This window comes from Aptenodytes forsteri, unplaced genomic scaffold, assembly GCF_000699145.1.
Source record: "Aptenodytes forsteri isolate BGI_AS27 unplaced genomic scaffold, ASM69914v1 Scaffold241, whole genome shotgun sequence".
Lineage (NCBI taxonomy): Eukaryota > Metazoa > Chordata > Aves > Sphenisciformes > Spheniscidae > Aptenodytes > Aptenodytes forsteri.
This window is the reverse complement of record NW_008795252.1, coordinates 9,787,815-9,806,518: the sequence shown is the minus strand read 5'-3', so window position 1 is coordinate 9,806,518 and position 18,704 is coordinate 9,787,815. Positions and strand designations below refer to the sequence as shown.

The window sequence follows — 18,704 nt, the reverse complement described above, 5'->3', positions numbered from 1 at the left end:
TTTGGAGCTGATTTTTTTTTTCTGTTTGTTTTGCTAAAAGAAGAAAATGAAATAGTATGGTAACATGTCACAAATAAAATGCCATAAAACTAGGTGTGGGAGTTTCAACTTCTAGGGAAAGTAATTGTCAGCTTCAAGGAGACCTCCTGTCATGGAGTCTATAACGTTTTACTCGGTACAAGTGGAGCAGTAGATACGTGCATCATACCATCATTTAGAATCTATTATCTGGTTTAAAATGCACAAGAGCGGTGGCAAGAAAATAACAAGTAGCTCAGGTAGTTACTAGCCCAGTAAGAGGTCTAGTCACAGGTGACTGGGCGAGATAACTGCGGCTGTCTGAATATCATAAACTGTACTAAGACTTTCGGGAAGGAGGCTGGTCTTGTCTCCTGCGTTTGACTTGGGTAGCTGCAATGCTCTTCACGTTGTTTTTGCTTTACATTGTTGCTGAGGAAGCTCTGTTTTGCATTTGTGGATGCCTTTAGCTTTTAAGTAGATGATTTGAATCTAAAATTCTTACAGAAATAAAACTTTTTCCTGCTGAGAAGACTTATTTATTTTTCTTTAAATCAGCAAGTGGGTTTGGCCTTAAATATTTCCAGTGGGTTTCATTATATAATGTAGATTTCCAGTGAAAAAGCAATAAGAAGCAATGCAGGTTATTGTATCAGTAGCAAAGGTCAGTTCATTGTCTCTTATGGAATGCTTTGAAGTGGAATACTTACTGAGTAAGCATCACGCTGCTCAATCTTTTCTTTTGGTTATAATAGGAAATTTTATGATATAATAAATTCAAGAGTTCAGTGAAATTTGATATAGGCAGATGGATTGAACATTTTCTGGACAGCAAATGTCATGATAAGAGCCAAGAACTTTGTGTGGTAGAATAGTGTTCTGTTGCGAAACGCACTTATTTACATGCCCTGTGTGGTTACCTCTTGTTTTTATTTGGCCTCCCTAGATATCAAAGAATTGAAGGATGTTACTTAACTTCATTTCTCTTTTGATAACTGTTTTTCATTACTAATGCTCATAAATAATTTTTTGTATCTTTTTACAGATTCTGACGGTGTTTAAGCTCTGAATACTTACAAGTTCGTCATACATAGAAATGTCTGGCTCATACGATGATTCCGTTGGAGTAGAAGTTTCTAGTGATAGCTTCTGGGAGGTAACCTGAACGTTCTATCACAATATTTTGACTTTATTTTTTACTCTTACTATAGAAAATCTCATTGTTGTACACTGTAAACTGTGGAGAGAGCTGCAATACAAGATGCCTTTGGTTGTTGTGATCTGCAGAAATAGCCTTCAGGGTAGAAATGACGTTTTAGATTTTGGCCTAGTTCTGTCAAGGGTTTTTAACTGGCACAAACTTGAGGATCATCCATTTGGGTAGGATATGCAATTCAGAATTGAACCTTTGTCAATTTTTATTGCTGAAGAGGAGTGTGGGTGGGTAGCTTTTTAAAATTACCAAGGGGGTTGAGTGATCAATGTTAAATCTAAAGTAACTGGTTAAAGGCTACTGTAAGTGTACATAAACTACAAATGTAAGATAGTGTGTGAATGTACTGCACGTCTCCTGTTTGTGTCGAGATATAAGTATAAACTTTTTTGAGAGAAGTTATCTTATGCTTATCTCAATGTAAGAGCATACATGCAGAAAGATAATACAAAGCACATTGTAATATCAGTAATTTGTGCTGCCCAAATCTGAAGGAGGCTTTCAGATGTTATGATAATTTGATTAAGCTTTAAAGAGAGCAAATTTCATAAAGCAGAAAGCATTTTACAAAAAAAGTTTCTTGCAAGAAAGAGAGGTTTGACAGTGTCAATACCAACATAATTGGAGGCAAGTACACTGTCCAGATGATCTGTATTCAGTGGGGCAAATTTCTACCATGTGACTAGGAGCTCTTTGAGTTTGAACTATAGCAAACATTAAAATGGCTAGGGGGAAAATGTCATATTTCTGTTACCAGAGACTGTGTAAGACAGCTTGGTTTTGGTTGATCTAACCTTGTGCTTCCTTTTAAATGAAAGCTTTTCTAGACCACTAACCTGCGTTGGTGGTGGTGGCAGTATGAGGGCATATTGCATTTTGATGCAGATCTCCCATTATTTTTTGATACATTATCTAAAAGACCTAATGCCAGTGAGGGTCTTGTTTAGTAGACAGCTATCGTTTTTTGAGGAGACATATTTACTACTATGTTAAATATGTCTATCCTATTTATAAAAAGGTGGTTTTAAAATTACGGGATTCTAAGTCTTCAGCCCTTTTGTTGTAGGGGTACTCTGTAGTATGACTGCAGAGAGGATGTGGGACCTCTACTCTCGGAGGTGTCTAAGACTCAACTGGATGTGGTCCTGAGCAACCTGATCTATCAGACCTGCTTTGAGCAGGGGGTTGGACTAGATGGTCTCCAGAGGTTCCTTCCAACCTCAATTATTCTGTGGGTTTTGTTTTGTGCTGAGGCAACTTTCTAAGCAGGCTTCCTTCGTAGAAGTGTTTCAAAATAAAATAAGGAGGCAGTGAGGAAAAAAGAATCCTGGACCAAAGGGGGGGGGATTTTCTGATGTGTGTTGGGTATCCTATACTTGGCAGGAGAACATGACTTTTGGCTGGCTCTTCTGTACCAAGCTGTTGTCTTCTATCAAGTAATCGTGTCTGGAAGCATAAAAGATGAATGAATGAGAATGGGAACTCTGTAAACTAGTATGATTGTTTGGACAAATGTGAACTCAAGTATTTAATATTAAAGGATGATAGATGATCAGAAATAGCAATTAGCCTAAGCGAGGACCTTTATGAAGCATAGCTTAAATGTATTTGACACTTATTATAGGTGGGTTAAGGGTGTTCTTTGTGTTTGTGCTATTGGTGACTTATTTTATATCATTTTGTAAACACTACTTCTTAATCCATTCCTTTGGACTTTTCTATGTATTCCTTCCAAAAGGTCAGAACTGCAGTCTGTTTCATAAGCAATGTCAGTAGGCTAATGTGTAATGCATGAGTATATCTTTATTTATGCTTAGATAAAAAAAAGTTAAACTTCAGTATTGCAATCAGTTTCTTTCTTTATAGGATTAATTCTTTTCTCTGCTCTTTCTCTTTTTTGATGTATAACCACAACGGTTGTTATGTTAAAATGGTCAAGAGGAAAAATTTCAGATTGAATAATTAATTTATTTTTTTCTGAAACTTTGAGTACATCAGGCTGGAAAAGTAATATGTTCTGAGAGTTGAAAAAATGCTGACTAGAACAGGTATGCAAGTTGTTCAAAGGGGAAAACTAGCATTGTTTAGATCATATTAACTAATAATATGCTAAAATTGGTTAAAAGTAATCTCCAAAATGGAAGGTGCAGTTATATTCTCATGGAATAAGAGTTTATTAAAAGTTTATTATAATCAGTTTATTAAAAATTATAGAGGCCATCTTCACACTCACTCTTCAGGAAGTGAAACAAAGTTTGGCTGCAGTAAAAAATGAATCCCAATGATAAGTCAATGGCTTTGTTACTGAAGTGACTTTAAGGATGTTCAAAGTACTAACAGTTTTTCTGAAAGCAAAATTGGACTTTCCATGCAACTGATGACCATATTAAAAAAAAAAAAAAGAAAATATCCTGTATTTCCTTGTACTAAGCTTTTGACGGTTTAGCAATATAAAAGGGAATATTTCACTAAATTTTTTGAGTTTTGAGTACTGAATTATGTAGGAAGCACTATTTGTTTTGCTGCTCCTCTGCTTTGTGCTGTTTTGATTCTTAGGACAAACAGACAAGTTTGGGGGTTTTGTGGTTACAAATGTTGATTCTTTTAAAAACATTAATAGAGATGGTTGTGTTCTTAGTATGGATGTAAAGGCTTTGTCATTATTAGCAAAGTGACTAAAGGCTTGAAATTTCAATATGTTGAAACTAAGTGGTAAGTGGTATTTGAGTGAAAGACAGGAGAGGCTGTAGAAGTTTTATAGTTGATTTGCACTTAAAATAGCACCACTGACATTTGTGCTGTAGTTAAAAAAATAAAAGCAAAAACCAGCAAAGAATAGGTTAGAGAGTTCAAAAGATATAGCACGTTATAAGTGCTGTATGTATAGCTGAAAGACTGTAGTAGGTATGCCTAAATGTTTATGTAACTGCCTGGAGAGTTGAAAAATGTGTGATACGACATCCCTGGCATTCTGCGGAGATGGAACTTTATGGATACACTAAGATACTTTGAACTAAACATGAGAGAGTACTCTGATGTAAATAATAAATGATTTTATAGTATTGCTGAGCTATTAACAGGAAGGATTGACATGGTAATGAATTTTGACCTTCATGCATGCTGTACTTGGTAAATTTACAGAGTTGTGTAGTCTGAGAGAATAAACATGTTTACAAAGCTGTCTTAAGAAAAACACGTATATAAACTTTTCTCTCAATGGAAATAGCTGAGAATATATTAAGCAAAGAAATTGCTGTTTCTTTGCACTTATCATAGGATGACTCCTTACTACTGGGTATTAAAGTATTCAGAAGACAAGTAGTCTTGGCAATACCCTGTTATAGTGAGAAATGTGAATAATGTGGAACTTGTGTTTTGGTTGACAGCCTTTATAGTTGCAGGTAGCATCCTGTGGCAGGGAAGGTGGAGTCTGAACAAAATGCTTGGACTAAAGCACAATATAAAGGAAAGTCGTAAAGTACCTAAAGCTGTGCTGTCCACTGAAGTGTATAGCCTTGATATAGGATATTTTGAGTGATTGCTTTCGTCCAGGAATAGTTTTCTTGTGACCTCTGCACTCCTGTGCATTTCTGTGAGGGTAGCTGCATTTTGACATGCATGCCTGATGCTAGCCTGGAATGTATTTTGGTTTGTATATACTTCTGATTATTTGTTTGAGGGAATAATTAAGGTATCTAGCAGTTTGCTTAGGCCAAATAATGCATTGGCAGAATGTACCATTTGACTTTAAACCTTGCCTTTCTACAGAGAAACCTGACAAAACAATAAGACAGGAATTGTCCTTCAGATCAAGAGTTAAGAGGCGAGAGGAGGTTTACCAGGCTTCTGCTGTTGGTAAAACACAAACCTAAAGTGAAGGAAGTCCTGTGCAAGTCTTAATAAATTTAACTTAAGAATTAACTCTTCAGTGTTGTGAGAGGCGGAAACTAACAGCAAGCCTGTCAGACTTAATGAACAAACTCTTCTTTAAGTACTTCTGGTTTGGAGCCATCTTTCCAAACTAAATTTGACTGAATTTTAGTCTAAAACTTGTCCTTTTTCCATATGTTCTGAATCGGTTATTTTGTTTCTGAAGATTGCCACTTTGAATTCTAGTCTTAATCTTTCTCAAAATGGATAACTAAACTGCTGTGATTAATGTGTTTTGTCTGACTTGATTAGAAAAGAGGCGGTGTCTCTGGGAATGCCAGCCTCAGTACTTCATACCTCAGGTAACAAGAAGTAAAGAACTCTTAATCAATTTGGAAGTTGTATCGTTACCGCAGATTTTGTCATTTGCACCCTTTCATTAGAGGTTTTTAAGATATTTTACAGGATAGGTTTTTTCTTTGTTTTTAAAGACAGCCTGCAGTTTGTTAAAAGCCACCTTGCTATGTTTTACTGCCACAGCTGAAAGCAGTGAATGTATCTAAACCTGTCCGTGGCACAGAAGAGACAGCCTGGCAGGGTGAGCTTTTGAGTTTGTTCCCTCACACTCCAAAATAGCTCAAGTTTATTTACCTTTGGAGTGTGCTGCAAAGCCCATCTTTTTCTTGAAAGAAGTTTAGGAAAGAGTGAGGTGGCTGGGTGTGGGACCTATCTGAAGAACTTACTGTGAAAACTGTTTTTTGCTCGCTGCATATCTTTGAAACTAAACCACTTTATTTCTTGAATGTTGATGTTCTGTTGAGCTGATAATAAGAACTGTACTTAATAAAATGTTGATAAACCAACTTCAAAGTTCTTGCCATTGCTGTTGACAGAAATTTCATACAATGTTGTCTTTAGGAAATAGAACACTTGGTTCTTAATCGGTTTTCTGGCTCTAAAAGTGTTTGCTTTCCTTTGGACTTGTCACTGCCTTTGCTAGGGTTCCTTATTACAAAGATAATTACTAGCAATGTCATCACATTTAAAAATGTCAATCTATAGTGTATGGTTGCATGGTACTAAACTTACTGCTCTAACCTTGTCTGTTTGCATATGCTCAGACTGTCCATGGTGCAATTCAATGGAAGTTACTTCATCTATGAAGCTTTTTTTATTAGGTTGCTATTTCAATACTGTTCATGGAAACTTCCAGTTCTGGCATTGAGAGTCAAGCTCAATGCTTGAAATCCAATACGAATAGTAATTTGTTTCCTTTAAAGACTAGTATTTTTAATTACTACACAGATACTGTTATCAGGTTCAGATTTGAGGTTGGGAAATAGTTGTCTTGTTGAAGGGGAACTGGAGAAGTTGCTGTTTGGACTTGTGTTCTTGGTGTTGACCTACTGTAGATATATCAGTCAAAAATGTGGGTAGGACAAGGCTTAGACATAGGTAGTATCTTGTATCAGAACAGCTGATATAACTGAAAAAAATTAGGCTTTCAGAAATACACATCTTTCTTTAGCATGAAATAGAAATAGCAGCAGCTTTCACAATTAAACTGAGGAATTTTTTCAGTATTTAGTTAACCCAAGCTACTACAAAAAGTTTTTTTGTCTTCTAGCAGGATGATAAATCCTTTTCAGGAGAACAAATCTTTTATTTTCCTCTAATTTGTCCAGGTGTTTACCAAATAGAAGTACTTTAGGAGACAGAGAATTTCATACATGTTTTCATGTAAGCTTGCTTAGAGAGCAAGGAATTGCAATAATAAGAGACATTCTGAAAGATAATTGCCACAATAACAGTGGAGGATTTAATCAAACTTTCAGTTGTAGTAATGCCTTAATTTACTTAAGAAATGGAAGCTTCTTTTTCATTCTTCACCTTTCTAACAAGCCTCAGTGTACCTGGCTAAGCTCATGGTGCTCTCTGCGTGCAGCAATTTTTTAAGACTGAGGAATCTTGTTGATATGCTCCAAGAAGGAATTCCTTCATCTGTGTTACTTAGCTAACGAGAGTGGCATGCTTTGGGTAATCAAAGGTTATTGCTGATAGCCTGGAGCAGGATGGCAGTAACTTTTCCAAGGGAAAGTGGAAAATTTGGAACCCGATGTGCAATTTGAAACCCTTTGTATTTCTTTCTCATCTGTCATACGGACTCTCAGCATTTGCATGACTGCTGTAAATATGTCTCAGTTTGTCATAATCATTCATGCCACTTTCTTGCATCCAAAAATAAACTGTGGCAAAACGGGTTGGTTCCAACATTGCACTGCTTTAGTAAAACACAAGAAATGGACAACCCTATTGGCCTTGTTCTACTGAAGTAGTTTTGAAATACACATGAAAGAATTTGGTATATTATTAATAAATGGAAGGCCAATTTTATGATATGTTTTGTTAATTAAGCTCCGGCCTTATGCTTGCTAATCACTATTATTATGGTCATATTAAAAGAAAAATGCCTTGAGCAAGCTGAGACCAATGCTATTGTTCACTTAGATACCTGTGAAGGTAAGAAAGGTGATGAGTAAGTGTTCCTAGAGATCAAAGTAGAAGTGTATGCATATCTTGCAAGGTAAGACATCAAAAGGAACAGCTACCCTGCCTGTGGAAGCACTTATTTTTAATGAGCCATGGATCCCTCACAGGCTGTGCCATGTACCCTAGATGTGAGTCCTTACTCTCCCTTATTTTCTGCTAGCATCAGCAATATGGAGCCCTCTCCATTTATTGCAAAGGTGTTTAACTGCCCTGTGAAAACACCTACTTATCAAAAAAAAAAAAAAGTCATTCTGAACAGCTGCTAAACCAGCAACTGGCATTAGCTCTATGAACTTAGGCCTGTGACTGATTCCCTTGGAGGACAGGACCTGGTGTGCATTTTGAGGTGCTCTGCACATGGCTTTCATTGCATTCTGAAGTATTTGTTGAGATCTCCACTAGCAAGATAAGATTTTCAGCTTATTCAGAAAGAGGAAGTTGGTCCCCTATGTAGTATGGGTGGATGAAATTTGGCCACCATATGCATTCCCATTCTCCCAGAAAAACCCCAAGACAAGCTCCAGACCTGACACTCTGGATAGCAGAGGCAGCTGATCTGGGACATGCCTCCCACGAACTGCATTATAAGCTGTCTGCTCAGATGGTCTTGGTCCTGCCCATTTGGTACTCCTGATACCTGTGCTTCGTGCCTACTACTGTCAGCGAACATCTACATAAGTATCTGTTGAGGGAGTGTGTGTTGGATGCAGGGAATTTAAGAGGGAGAAGCTCCCAAAACTCACTCTTGAATATTAAAACGGTGTTCCTATGTTGAGGGATTTCAGTTACTTGTCAGTTAATGCTTTTTGCTGATGAAGCAGACTGTTCTGTTTTGCTTTTTCATTTTAAAAATATTTGGACTCTACAATAGTAGATTCCTGTCATATCTCCTATATGCATTTTTTTTCTCCTTCTAACATTGAGCAACATAATGTTCTCCATTTATATTGCCAGGTGTTTGCTTACTGGTATGTTTGCCTTTAGATTTTGTGGGTTTAAAAGCTTCCTCAGGATTTTTCTTGCAACCAGTGGTGAATTTATATGGGTAAAATTACAAAATTTAAATACACAGAGCTAGTGCTCATAGGTACTTAGGCTGTGTATGTACTAATTACGCACCAAGATAATTCTTTTTATTTGGAAAAACCCCACAGTATTATAGATGTTAATGCTGGTTGAAATGTTTGGAAACTTCCTGTTTGACGTAGCTGGAAAGAAATTGTACTCGTGGTTGAATGGAATGCTGGAAATAGTGTGTCCCCATATTGGCCATCAGTATGTGTGGGTTTGACTACAAGCCTTCAAAGCTCATTCTTGTGTTTCCTGCCTATGAATATTTGCCCATTAAAAAAAACCAACTTCTTGTATGCTATGGTGACTGACTTTCTTTCAAATGGTTCCAGTTCATAAAGGCTGACTAGTTATGAATAAGCTAGGCAAGTTTGGAAAAAGAGTTGACATCAAATCTTACTTCAGGCATTTGAAACTCCTGAAATATTTGTGGTTATAACAATTATCATGATATACTAGAATTAACTAACTGGAGTTTAGCAATAGCTGAACATTTGCCACCTTCTGGGCTGCTAACAAATTAAAATACCCTCATTTTTCATTCAGTGGACCAGAAAAACCTGCTAAGTGTGTTTAACTCTTTATAGGCTTTTATCCTGCTCTATGAATATGCTAAAAAAAAAAAAAGAGTCTATTAGTTGAGGTAAAGGAGCCTAGATAATTTAAGACTCTCCTTTTGTGTTTAGTGCTGTGAAATTGTAAAATAATGAGGTTGTGAGCTCTTAAATATTCCCATTAAAGATCATATCAGTGACAGTGCTTGGCTACGTTAGTACACTAGTGGTCACAAAGGAGAGATGACTGGACTGCTAACTATACAATGCTAAATGCCTTATCACAGTGTGCTTGTGTGTTGTTTTTCTCTGGTTATTACAGATTCTCTAAATTTTAGATTTCACAAAGGATTTGAGGTGACATTGCTGTGTCCATGCATGAGAGGAAATATCAAAATGAGAAGGAGTGTTTTCCTGACTAAGCAAAATGGAGATCTGAAGGCATCCATAATGCCTGTAAGAGATAAATGGGGCAAAATAGGATCAACTGAGGCTTATTAGTAGCAAAGCTCAGTATTTTTTCAGTGGAAAAGGGGAAACTGGTGGTTAAGTCCATTTAGAAAAGCGGGTGTGTGTGTGTGACACAAAACTGTGAATCACAATTTTCACTGAATTCACTGATTGCATCAAGAAAGTTACTATTATAGTGGTATTTTGAAGAAATAAACTCTTGGGGTTGTTTCCTTTTGAAGTGTTTCTGGCAACTAAGGGTATAAACAGCAACTGAATTTGCTATCATGTAATAAAATGTCTCTTTCAGATGGATGTAGTGTTGATGCTAAAATGAAAGCAGGATATAGTTTTAAAATATCTCTCTCCTTGAAACTGTAAGAAAGCTTATAATCTTACAATTTGCCTTCCTGGAACAAATGTTTCATTTGTAGGACAAGGAAACTAATAACTTCATGTCTTAGTTGTCTGCTGTCTAACAGGAAATCGCCCGATGCTCAGAATGATCAGAAAGTTATTCTAACTAGCAAAATAATATGTTCATGTACTGAACAGTGCTAATTGAGAAATCTGAAAATGGCAAGGCATTATGTAAATGTGCCTCTGACTGAAACAAAGAAACACAGGATTTTTTTTTTTTCCTGGTCAGTTGCTACAAATAAAGGAATTCGTTGTTTTTGTTTTAGCTCAAATACTTCTTGTGAAGGGGAAGGGGGAAGTCTTGCAGAACGTTTGCAGTCTATGTCAGGAATTGGAGAAAATAGCCTTGAATAAAACAATGCATTAAGTCATGTTTTTCTCCAGAATTCAGGGTGTTTTTTAGTGTGTTTATAGGTTTTTAATTTAATTGTTTTAACTTATCTACAGTTAACCTAGTAGTTCCTTGGCTGCATAAAGACTTTTCCCTTTACTTGGCTCTGTGGTCCGAATACCTTGTGCTCTCATACCTCCAAGTCTGCCTCCTACAGTGGCAGGCTGCACATTCCACTTCTCAAAAAAAATTGTCCTTGCAGTGTCCATAACTTAAAATGCAATCCTTTTAATAAAGCACTAGGTTTTTAAAATGTTAAATGCCAAGTATGTAACTTACGTTCTGTGTGTCATGAAACAGAAAAATGCTGTATTTCCAAAATTCTGGCATTCCTCATAGGGCATGAAATTTGAATGTGATGTCTAACGTACTTTAAACTACTGTTTCATAAATCAAGTGAACTTTTTTTTTGCTTGAAAATATTAGTATAAAAGGCTTTCTTTGGAATACAAGGTTGTTATTTTCTAGCATTGTAGGCCTGGCTCTGCTTTATACTGGTTCTAAGCTATGATGCTAGTTCCTTCAGTCCTCCTGTGGAGAAGGATGTAGTGAGGGTGAATTATCTGTGGTCTGCATGCAGCTCTTTAAAGGTGGCCTTATGTGATAATAGTGAGTGGACAGTAATAGGTAAGCTAAATTCAGTTCTCTGAATACCTGCCTGAGATTTGGCAACTGCTAGATATTACCATGAGGTTAGAATTCGCTCAGACAACACAAAATGAAAGCATTAAAAAATACCATGAGGCAGCCAGCTCCCATTCAATATTAGCATTTAAAATGCTAATTTAACAGTGAAAATTTATGAAAGGAAACATTCGTGCTAGAGACATAAATCCCTGGGCACATAACTGGAGATGCTAATATAAGGCTTCAGTAGTTGTGCCAAGCTAGCATAACCTGTTTTAAGTTTGCTTGGCTGTGAACCTACAGCTGGAGTAATTTTGAGCAGATGAATGATTTGCCCTTCCATTACAAAGGCTTTAGAAAGTATTCTTTAAGATACTTAATTTTCTTAATGCTTTGATTACATATATAAATATTATATTTGTTAATGTACAGTGTTAGTTTGAAACTGCCTACTTCTCAATTTCTATTTCTCCTGAAAATGAGAGGTTATTTTTCATACTTTCTTGTTAATAGATTAAATCTGTTTTCACATGGATGCATTGACTATCTTGATTTTTTTGGTGTCAGCTTCTTCGTGGTGCTGGTAGCTTCTTGTCTTCAATTATATTGTGACTTATGTTTAAAGGTGGGGGGGTGAGTACTTTTTTTTACATGATTTGGACAAATCAGTGACTGCTAACTCATGCTTTTCTTAGATGCTACCCAAATGTCTTTGATCTGTTGAAATGGATCTAGTCCAAAACCAAAAACACGCCCAAATGAATGCTTTGAGGCCGCTGTCTAAAGGAATTGTTTTTTTTCCTGTCATTGATGGTTTTGATTTTTTTTTTCTTCCCCCAGCTTTGAGGAGTCCTAACATATGTCTGTAGCAGCATAGTCAGTTATTTTTCCAGCACTTAATACAGTTTTTTCCCCTTTTAAGAGTATTTCCCTATGTATGTTGAGGAGTTTTTCCTCAAGCAGAGGGCTTGCAGATATATCTGCTGACAAAATTCTGAATAAATGCGAACCTAAAAGTTGGATGGTTTCCTGTATTTGATGTGTATCGAATGTTTGTAATTTTTACATTTGAATCATATGCTTTAACTATTTGAATATTTAATCTACTGCCTTACCGCTAATCTTTATTTTTCAGTCAGGTGGTTAGGGCAGATAAGAAACTGACTGTGATATTTAATAGACTGTGCAAATTCTGTTAACCGAGTTCTTATGTCTTGTTTAATGTTTACAAAAGCCAACCTAAGTGACCTTGAAATCAGTGGAAATATTACTCTGGGAGCAGTATCAGGCTTTCTTTTCCTTTGTCATCTAGATTGGTGATTCCATGTTGGTGTGTACACAAAAATGAAAGGGGGGTGTTAATTATATAATGGATTTTCATTATATAGTGATGATATAATATTTATAGAAATAGAATATCTATAGAAAAAATATATTTTTCTCCATATCCTTATCCTTTTGTAGCTTGTACATTGAGCAACTATGTGTTTTTCTTTAGAATTTGCAAGTTAATTCTAGGTATGGGAACTCCATGTCACTGCTGTCAGTATCTTCCCACATTAAATTCTACAGTATACTTTTGAAATAGTTGCTAGTTTGTCAGCAGTGAAGCACAGCTGTAACAAATGGCACATCCAGTCTCTGCTGTATATGTAGTGGTTGTGCTTTTTCCATGCTGCATTCTTAAAAAAACCCTATTATTATGCTTGATAGAGATGTTGCAATACTCCTTTGCATGTCTTTGCAGTTTTATTAATACTGAAAGATTAAACACAGCATAAAATTAAGGCATTAGGTACTTACTAATAAGCATGGAAGAGGGAAATACTGTATTTGTGTTAAATATCTTGATTATGTAAAATGTTACCAAGCAGTAATAATGCAGAACAATTGTGATGGCTGGCCATAATTACATTGCAGGACTAATAAAATGTAATAAAGCTTTCGCTTTTAAAATTAATAACTTTTTTACAGGAGAACTTGTGGCCTTTGTGGTGGTGTTGCAGTTAGGTTTTAAGATTAATTGAAAAATATTTTATGCTAGAATTGATTAATTCCTGCTAGTAGATTATCTTGCTCCTAGGTAACAGTATTTGTGCTAATTAGAGATTTATCTTTTTTTTCAGAGCTTTCAAGCAGGAATTGTTAAGTATTTTTCTCTTTATAGGTTGGAAATTACAAGCGGACAGTAAAGCGAATTGATGATGGTCACAGACTTTGCAATGATCTTATGAATTGTATTCATGAGCGGGCGCGAATAGAGAAGGTCTATGCTCAGCAGCTTACAGAATGGGCAAAAAGGTGGAAACAGCTTGTGGAAAAAGGTAATATTCTGATTTTGAGCTCTGAAAACTTTCGCAAATGGAAAAAAATGTTTCTGTGTATCTTTGTTTTGGTAAGTACAAAGTAGAAATTTTGTACTTTTTAGCCTATAATGGAGTCTTTGCAAAAGGCTTGGTAATATAACAAATGATCAAGCTTTTCTTGATTAGAAACAAACAAAGCCCTGTTCCTTTGCTAGTTTGCTTGTTTCTTACTGAAGCAGATGAATCTTGCCTCCAGTGTTGAGGTATCCAAACAGATTCAGTTCTAGAGAACTGGCTGTTTCTAGGTAACTAATGGTATAAAACACAGTTTGAAAAGTATATCTGAATAATAAGGGGGCAGTGGCTGTGGGGGAAAGACTAGTAATAAAGGAGCTAGGCATTGCTCTAATGGAAGGCTAATCTGATACCATTTTAATATATTCTGAAATAGTGTGTCCTTTCCTGGTTATTCATGCTTCAAAAAGTGTATTGAGAAATTGAAGGCAGTTCAAAGAGGAGCTAATAGATGGAATACTGAGAATCATGGTACAGGGAGAAGGAGGCCAGACTAAATGCGTATTATTTCTTCTGGTGTAAAAATTTGTCATAGTCTAAATTTATCTGAAAAGAAACCATTCCCTTTTCTAGGTTTGCATCAGTATTGCTGTTTACAAGTGAATATAAGTCAGTAGCTTCAGGTAGTTTCTTGGGAATGTAAGTTCCATGTGGGTGATGGTTACTGAGAATGACACTTTCTGTTGTGTTTAGGCCCACAGTATGGAACAGTAGAAAGGGCTTGGTGTGCTTTTATGTCAGAAGCTGAAAAAGTGAGTGAACTACATCTAGAAGTAAAAGGTTCACTGATGAATGAAGACTTTGAAAAAATCAAGAACTGGCAGAAGGAAGCCTTTCATAAGCAAATGATGGGAGGATTTAAGGAAACCAAAGAAGCAGAAGATGGATTTAGGAAAGCTCAGAAACCCTGGGCAAAAAAGCTGAAAGAGGTACAGCAGTAGATTATGTATTAGATATCCTGTGTTACAATATATTAATGTCTCAAGGCTTTATAAGGGAGTAAACTCCCTATTCTCTCTGCTGGACCCTCCTTTCTCAAAAAGATCTCTTGCTTTCTGTCCTCTTCTGAAAATAAGTATTTTTCTCTTGGTCTCTCCTAATCTTGGTGACTTCAGTGAAAATCTGGAAAAGGTGGAATTTAAGCTATCATTTTAACAGTGTCTGATTTCATGCATTTGAAAGTTACGAATTGCTCAAAGAAATGAGCAGGGGAAAAGTGTTTGTGGGTTTTTCCCTGTCATGTAACATTATTCTTAAAAAACAGGTTTGTAGAAGAAGGGGAGCAGGAGAACATGGGCACAAGGAAAAAATGTTCTATTGGGGACTTTCTGTAAACCTTTTCTTGAGTCTGTTCCACACTTCTCTAAGCTGTATGAATGACATTTCTTGTATGGTGAGAGAATGCTGGTTCATAAGTACTACAATAATTTCCTTATGCTGATTCTTGTGTATTGTTCATTCCTGGCCTAAATGAAAAAAACTTTAAAAAAAAAAAAAAAAAAGAACATCCTGAAACAAAACCTGACATTTTCTTCATTACAACATGATTATAAGGCTAAAAACTTCAGTTGATGGTTGTTGCATAAACTGTCCCAGATGCAAATATTCAAATCTACTTTGTAGGTGGAAGCTGCAAAGAAAGCATATCATGCGGCCTGCAAAGAGGAGAAACTGGCTGTATCCAGAGAAACAAACAGCAAAGCTGATCCAGCACTAAATCCTGAACAACTTAAGAAATTACAAGACAAAGTGGAGAGAAGCAAACAAGATGTGCTAAAGGTATACTGTATGCTAACATACTGTTCGTATGCAGTCTTTTTAACCTATAGCTTGTGCATATTTAAGTTTTTTTTTCTTCCTGAATGTGCCGTGGACTGCAGTGCAGCTCACTTTCAGTTACGGTCCTATACCAAGATTTAGTTTTCTCCAAAGCACGTGTTATTGCCAAGTTCTTCTGTGAAGAGTGAATAATGTATTGCCTCTATTTCACGTAAGTACTTTCAGCAGGGAACGAAGCGGAATCAGGCAGTGAACTTCTAGGACAGGGTTCTAGTCATTTAGTAGTGAGGGTTGACTTATTTCACGTGCGAGGCTGTGAGATAGGCACTTAAAACTTCTTGACAACATCTGCAGTCAAGAATGACTACAAGTTTAGAATGCTTTTTTTTTTAAAGAAAGTAATCTGATACAATCCATTTAAATAAAAGTAAATACACTTTTGGAAATGCCATTCTATTGCCCAGTTTGGTTTATCTCTTTAGCGGGCTGCTACCAAGAGGTTTTTCTTGTGTGACTTTCTTCAAAGACATCTTTTCCCCTTGAGAATGCTGTTCTGTGATCTGGAAGGCAGATGTTACATCTGGTGGGATCTTAATTCCTGTCCCTGTGGACTACTTCTGTAAATTAGAGTCTGAGGTTCTATCTGTTAACTGAGCTCACAGTGTGTGCAACTGGGGATGTATACAGTGTTTGGGTTTTCGGTCGTAACTCACAGTGGACTATGTAAATAACTGACAGAGAAAAGACAACACTTTGAAATTATTTGGAGATCTTTAAGTAAGAGACCTGTAACTTGAAAGACTGCCTGTTCTGATTTACTCTGTGGCTCCTTTGGTTTTTATCTTTAGTATTACATTAACATTTGTCATGGTTTCTGTTAAAAAGCCGGAGAAGAGGCTTAGAGCTTTATTGTAACCGTTCTGCAGTTTTGTTAGATAACTCTCATCATGACCTAACATAGGTACAGCGGTCATGAAAAGAGAATGCTGTTTGGGAACTTCTGGTCTAAATCTTGGCCATTACTACATTGATAAGTCTGTTATGTAGGGTAGTAATAAAATATATTGCTAATGGTTTGTTTTTCCACCCCCAGACAAAAGAAAAGTATGAAAAATCACTGAAAGAATTAGATAATGCCACTCCTCAATATATGGAAAACATGGAGCAGGTATTTGAACAGTGTCAACAGTTCGAGGAAAAACGCTTACGTTTCTTTCGAGAAGTGTTACTGGAAGTTCAAAAACACCTTGACTTGTCTAATGTTGCAAGGTAAAACTGTGTAAGACTTCAAAATTAATGCTTAATATATTTTCAGTGAAAAGTAATCCATATTTCAAGTAGTCAGTTTGGACTCTAATTTGTTTCTAATGTGTTGCTTCAATTTGTTTGAAGTGTAAGTGAAAGAGCTTAATTTTTTGTTTTGTCTAAAATTAGATTAGCATCTATCCCTAACATTTGCTAGTTTTATTTAACGCAGTGTTAAATGAGACAAGAAACCCTCATTCTTGTTGTATTTTTGTAATCAGAAACTTATTTTTGTAATTAGAAAGGATTCAGAGCTTAGAATCAAAAAGTGCTGGATCAAAGATTGGGAAAGGAGGGTTTTGGTGTATTATGTGTCTTGCATGTTTACTGGAGAACAAACTAGAATTATTAGTGTAAGACAGCATGAACTTTGTAGCGTAAACACATTTATTGTTAAAATATTAGAGCTCAGTCTAAAGGAATTACCTTAACTAGGGGATGAATATTAAAGATCCATTGGTTGACTGTTGTTGAACTCTTGCCCATCTTAATTTTAAAGTCTGCTCTTTATACTGTAGTATGTATAAAGCATGTCTCGTACTTTGTTCTTTCTGCCTGGACCCTCCTCACTACATTCCAAGAAATCTAAACTTCTGCTAGGGAACTCAAACCAGAGCTCATGCAGCTTATTTTGTCAGACTGTCTGGCATGTCATCAACTACTACAGGCCATTTTGATATGAAGCTACTTTGGTATGTCAGCAAGACAGTGGTTATAATATTTTTTGTTTTGTCTTGCATTTGAGAAGACAGACACTGGAATACTTGCAGCAAATGCTGTAACACTAGTGGAATTTTACATCCCACTTGTAACAGCAGAATTTCATGTGCACTCTGGTTGGCACTTCAATTAAAAGGAGAAAAGTGTGCTCCTGGCTGGCTGCTCATTTCTGTTCCCTCTTCTGCTAGTGACAAAACTCTTATGGTAGTCCAACCAGTGGAATTAAGGAGCTGATCAAGGGTAACCTAGGGCAGGAAGAATGTAGTTTGGTTTTAACCTGGACCAGTGTTCCAAATTGACTTGCTATGCAGTCACACAAATGTTAGTGCTGGCGTAAGTGAAGGGTGTGACATAGGGGCAAGAACAAATACAGAGTAAGCAATAGGTAAGGGCAAGATCACTTATTTTAGCATCACTATCGTTTTGGGTTGCTTCAAAGTTCTAATGGAACTGCTGTGGAAGACAGGTTCTTTTTATTCTCAGAGTAGATAGATAGTTAGGATTGCTGCCCGTTTGAATTCAGTTTAATCAGGTTGAAAGACACTACAGAACAGAAATAAATGAGAAATAGTTGACTTAAATGGCAAGGTTGGGGGAAGACTGTAGAAGATGACCAAGTGGAGAGGCAACGATTTCCTTTTAAGATACTTAGGAGGTTCGGGAGTGGTGTCTTATGGTATGTTAATAAGGTGCAAACAAAGAAAAGAACTATTAGCATAAAACTAGGGATAAAGCAACTGTAACTGTTTATCTATTTCCTTATCTCTGCCTCTTTGAATACACAAAGATAAAAAGTGTAGAATAAACCCCCAAAAGGAAGTCTAATTTTTAACTTTCTTAAGACTAATAATGCTGAAGAGCATGGTCCAGAAAATGGCCCTGCCCTGTTTTCTACAGATGTAGACCTCCAGTTTATTGGGATTTAACTCAAATACAGAGTAAGCAATAGGTAAGGGCAAGATCACTTATTTTAGCATCACTATCGTTTTGGGTTGCTTCAAAGTTCTAATGGAACTGCTGTGGAAGACAGGTTCTTTTTATTCTCAGAGTAGATAGATAGTTAGGATTGCTGCCCGTTTGAATTCAGTTTAATCAGGTTGAAAGACACTACAGAACAGAAATAAATGAGAAATAGTTGACTTAAATGGCAAGGTTGGGGGAAGACTGTAGAAGATGACCAAGTGGAGAGGCAACGATTTCCTTTTAAGATACTTAGGAGGTTCGGGAGTGGTGTCTTATGGTATGTTAATAAGGTGCAAACAAAGAAAAGAACTATTAGCATAAAACTAGGGATAAAGCAACTGTAACTGTTTATCTATTTCCTTATCTCTGCCTCTTTGAATACACAAAGATAA

The 18,704-nt window shown here is 36.3% G+C and overlaps 1 protein-coding gene across 3 annotated transcripts in view; it reads left to right on the top strand.

Moving 5' to 3' along the window:
* The first annotated feature begins 1,064 nt into the window (after positions 1 to 1,064).
* PACSIN2 (protein kinase C and casein kinase substrate in neurons 2) overlaps positions 1,065 to 18,704 on the top strand; it is a 29,581-nt gene continuing 11,941 nt past the window's right edge. For all 3 annotated transcript variants that reach the window (XM_009279042.1, XM_009279041.1, XM_009279043.2), the window contains exons 1-5: positions 1,065 to 1,174; positions 13,332 to 13,488; positions 14,239 to 14,474; positions 15,169 to 15,324; positions 16,418 to 16,593. In XM_009279042.1, the coding sequence (XP_009277317.1) occupies positions 1,115 to 1,174; positions 13,332 to 13,488; positions 14,239 to 14,474; positions 15,169 to 15,324; positions 16,418 to 16,593 (785 nt within the window). In that variant the 5' untranslated portion in view covers positions 1,065 to 1,114. The remainder of the gene's footprint in view (positions 1,175 to 13,331; positions 13,489 to 14,238; positions 14,475 to 15,168; positions 15,325 to 16,417; positions 16,594 to 18,704) is intronic.